At 41.7% G+C, this 2,965-nt stretch overlaps 1 protein-coding gene across 1 annotated transcript; it reads right to left on the bottom strand.

Moving 5' to 3' along the window:
* Window positions 1–1,517: 1,517 nt before the first annotated feature.
* Window positions 1,518–2,552, bottom strand: LOC125913697 (olfactory receptor 51I2-like). The gene is given in 1 exon segment (XM_049618891.1): window positions 1,518–2,552. A coding segment is annotated over 1 exon segment (948 nt). The 5' UTR covers window positions 2,546–2,552; the 3' UTR covers window positions 1,518–1,597.
* Between the last annotated feature and the right edge of the window lie 413 nt (window positions 2,553–2,965).

The raw sequence follows: 2,965 nt of genomic DNA, 5'->3' as shown, positions 1-2,965 counted from the left end.
TTTGGATGGGTTAAGTAACCTTATTGTGCTGATGTTTTCACATATATACATGCAGTAAATCATCATATTGTACATCTTGAACTTATACAACATCGATTTCAGTTATATCTCAATAAAGCTGGAAAAAAATAAAGATAAAAAAAGATGTCACCTGTGATTTACATTTGTCTCCATAATAATGGGGGACAGATAGAGAGGAAATGCTTCTTGATATGAGATTCTGATCTCAAAAAATGTATTATTAGTTCATATGTTTATTCATTAATTTATTCACTTATGCTTTTCTTCTATTGTTCATCCATTATTATGTATTAGTCTATTTTTTTCACTTACTCTTTCATTATTAATGTAGCATCATCAGACATTATCTGAATGGAGGGACTATAATAAGTCTGATGGGGATGCACAGAGTGGTTGAAAAAGTTGCTGTTTTAGGGAGCTCAGATTCCATAAGGGGAAAGCAGATAGATATGAAAGAGTGAGGGAAAGGTCATAGGAGAGAAGCAAAGGGCTGTTGAATGCAATGGAGGTTGGCAGAGCCAAGTGCTTGCGTATTTCAGCACCTCCCATGTGAAAAGAATATACCAGGAATCCTTAAGTCTAATTCTGACTATTTAAATATTGTAGCTGTTGGATTAGTCAGGGTTCTCCAGAGAAACAGTACCAATAAGATGTGTATATAAAGAGATTTATTGTATTTACTATAAGGAATTGGCTGTCACGATTACGGAGATGCAGAAGTCTAGACCTAGGAGAATTGTTGGTATAGTTCCAGTCCAGATATGAAAACCTGAGAACCAGGAAAACCAATGGTATAAGTCCAAGCCTAAGACCAAAGGCAAGAAAAGACTAATCTTTCTGCTTTGAGACAATCAGACAGAGATGTCTTTCTTTTATTCTTGGACTTTTACTTTATTCAGTCATTCAGTGGATTGGATGAGGCCCACCTACACTGGGGAAGGCAATATGCGTTACACAGTTTATCAGTTCAAATCTCAACCAGAAACACCCTCACAGATACACACATAAATAATGTTTAACCAAATATCTAGACTCCTTGTGGCCCAGTCAAGTTCACATGTAATATTAACCATCACAACTTGACTTTTCAAACGGCATGATGGGAAGAGCTCTGTCTCCTGGAAACATCAGAAACTAATCACCCAAGCTAAGCTTGCATACTGGTAAAGATGTGATACCTAGCCCATAATTAGTCCCTCTTTGCCCTTGTCTTTTTCAGAATTGTGCAGGCCCATAACCAGAAGTCCTAACCATGTCACCAAGTATCTTAAAAATAGTTCCCTGCTTCTCCAGAAAATAATCTCACTCTGTAGTGATAGTTGACATTCTTTGGGTTATTCTTGAAAAGAGACCATTTTTGTGTTTCTAAAGGACATTGAATTTTTGATTTATGGATAAGACCCAAGATAGTTCTGGCAGGTGTTGGCCCAATATACCAGACTAAATGATTGTGCATTGATCTTATACCTCAAAGTGTAACACTAACATTCTTTGGACTGATCCTCTCTTCCAATGGTGTCTGGATGGTTATACCTCCAAGACAAAATCCTTCACAGTTTTCAGCTCTACCAAAGACTCAGGACTTAACCCTAAAGAGCATCTTGAGGAGCCTGCGACGTATCTCCTTTGTCTTAATGGAGTAGATGATAGGATTGAGCATGGGAGGCACAAAGAGGTAGAGAATAGACATGAGGATATAGACAGCATGGGGCAGGCCGGCCCCAAAACGATGCACAATGGACACACTTACCATGGGCACATAGAAGATGAGCACAGCTAGGATGTGGGACACACATGTGTTCAGTGTCTTGATGCGCTTTTCTCCGGAGGCAATGGCAAGCACTGATCGCAAGATTAGTACATAGGAGATGAGAATGAGTGCAGAGTCCAGGCCAAAGGTGAATAGCACAATGGACAGCCCATAGTGGCTATTGAGGGAGACATCAGTACATGCCAGCTTAATCATATCCACATGAAGGCAGTTGGCATGGGAGAGGATGTTCTGGGAGTGGCAGAAGGGGAGTCTGTGCAGCAGCAGTGGGAAGACAAGGATAAAGGCAAAGCTTCAGAGAACAGCACACAGTCCCATTGCCACAATGCGGGCATTAGTGAGCACTGTAGCATAGCGCAGTGGGTGGCAGATGGCAACATAGCGATCGAAGCTCATAGCCAGAAGGATGCCAGACTCTGTCCAAGAGAAGAGGTGGATGAAAAACATTTGGGCCAAGCAGGCATTAAAGGCAATCACCCTGGCATGGAAGCAGAGGGCAGCCAGTACGGTCGGCAATGTGGAAAAGGACACTCCCAAGTCATTGACTGAAAGTAGAGATAAAAAGTAGTACATGGGCTGGTGCAAGCTCTGCTCCTCCTTAACAATGAGGAGGATCAGGGTGTTTCCCACAATGGAGATGGTGTAGAGCATCAGAAGAGGGAAGGATAGCCAGGATTCCATGGTTTCCATTCCTGGGAAGCCCGTCAAGATAAAGGTGGGAGCATCAGAGGCATTGATTTTGAAGTTACCCATGAGAAGCTGGCTACATGTGTTATCAGCCAGCACAACTGTGCCTAAGACTACTATTGTTCCTAGGGAGGAAAAACAACACAAAAGTTTATAAACTGTGATTGCATATAGATTTTATTCCTAAAATACACTGATATTGGGGCGCCTGGGTGGCTCAGTCAGTTAAGCGTCCAACTCTTGATTTCAGCTCATGTCATGACCTCATAGTTCATCAGATCGAGCCCCATATCAGGCTCTATGCTGACAGAATGAAGCCTGCTTTGGATTTTCTCTCTCCCTCTCTCTATCCCTCACCCATGTGCATGCATGCATTCTCTCTCTCAAAATAAATAAATAAAAGGATGGGTTTGGAGGATGAGGAGGAGGTCATGAAATGCTAGCCATCAACAGAAAGACTTCTTTCTTAGACATCTTTCAGAAAGA

The sequence above is a fragment of the Panthera uncia genome, chromosome D1, assembly GCF_023721935.1.
Source record: "Panthera uncia isolate 11264 chromosome D1, Puncia_PCG_1.0, whole genome shotgun sequence".
NCBI lineage: Eukaryota > Metazoa > Chordata > Mammalia > Carnivora > Felidae > Panthera > Panthera uncia.
Note: the sequence above shows the minus strand (reverse complement) of the source record. Positions and strands in the feature narration are given on the sequence as shown.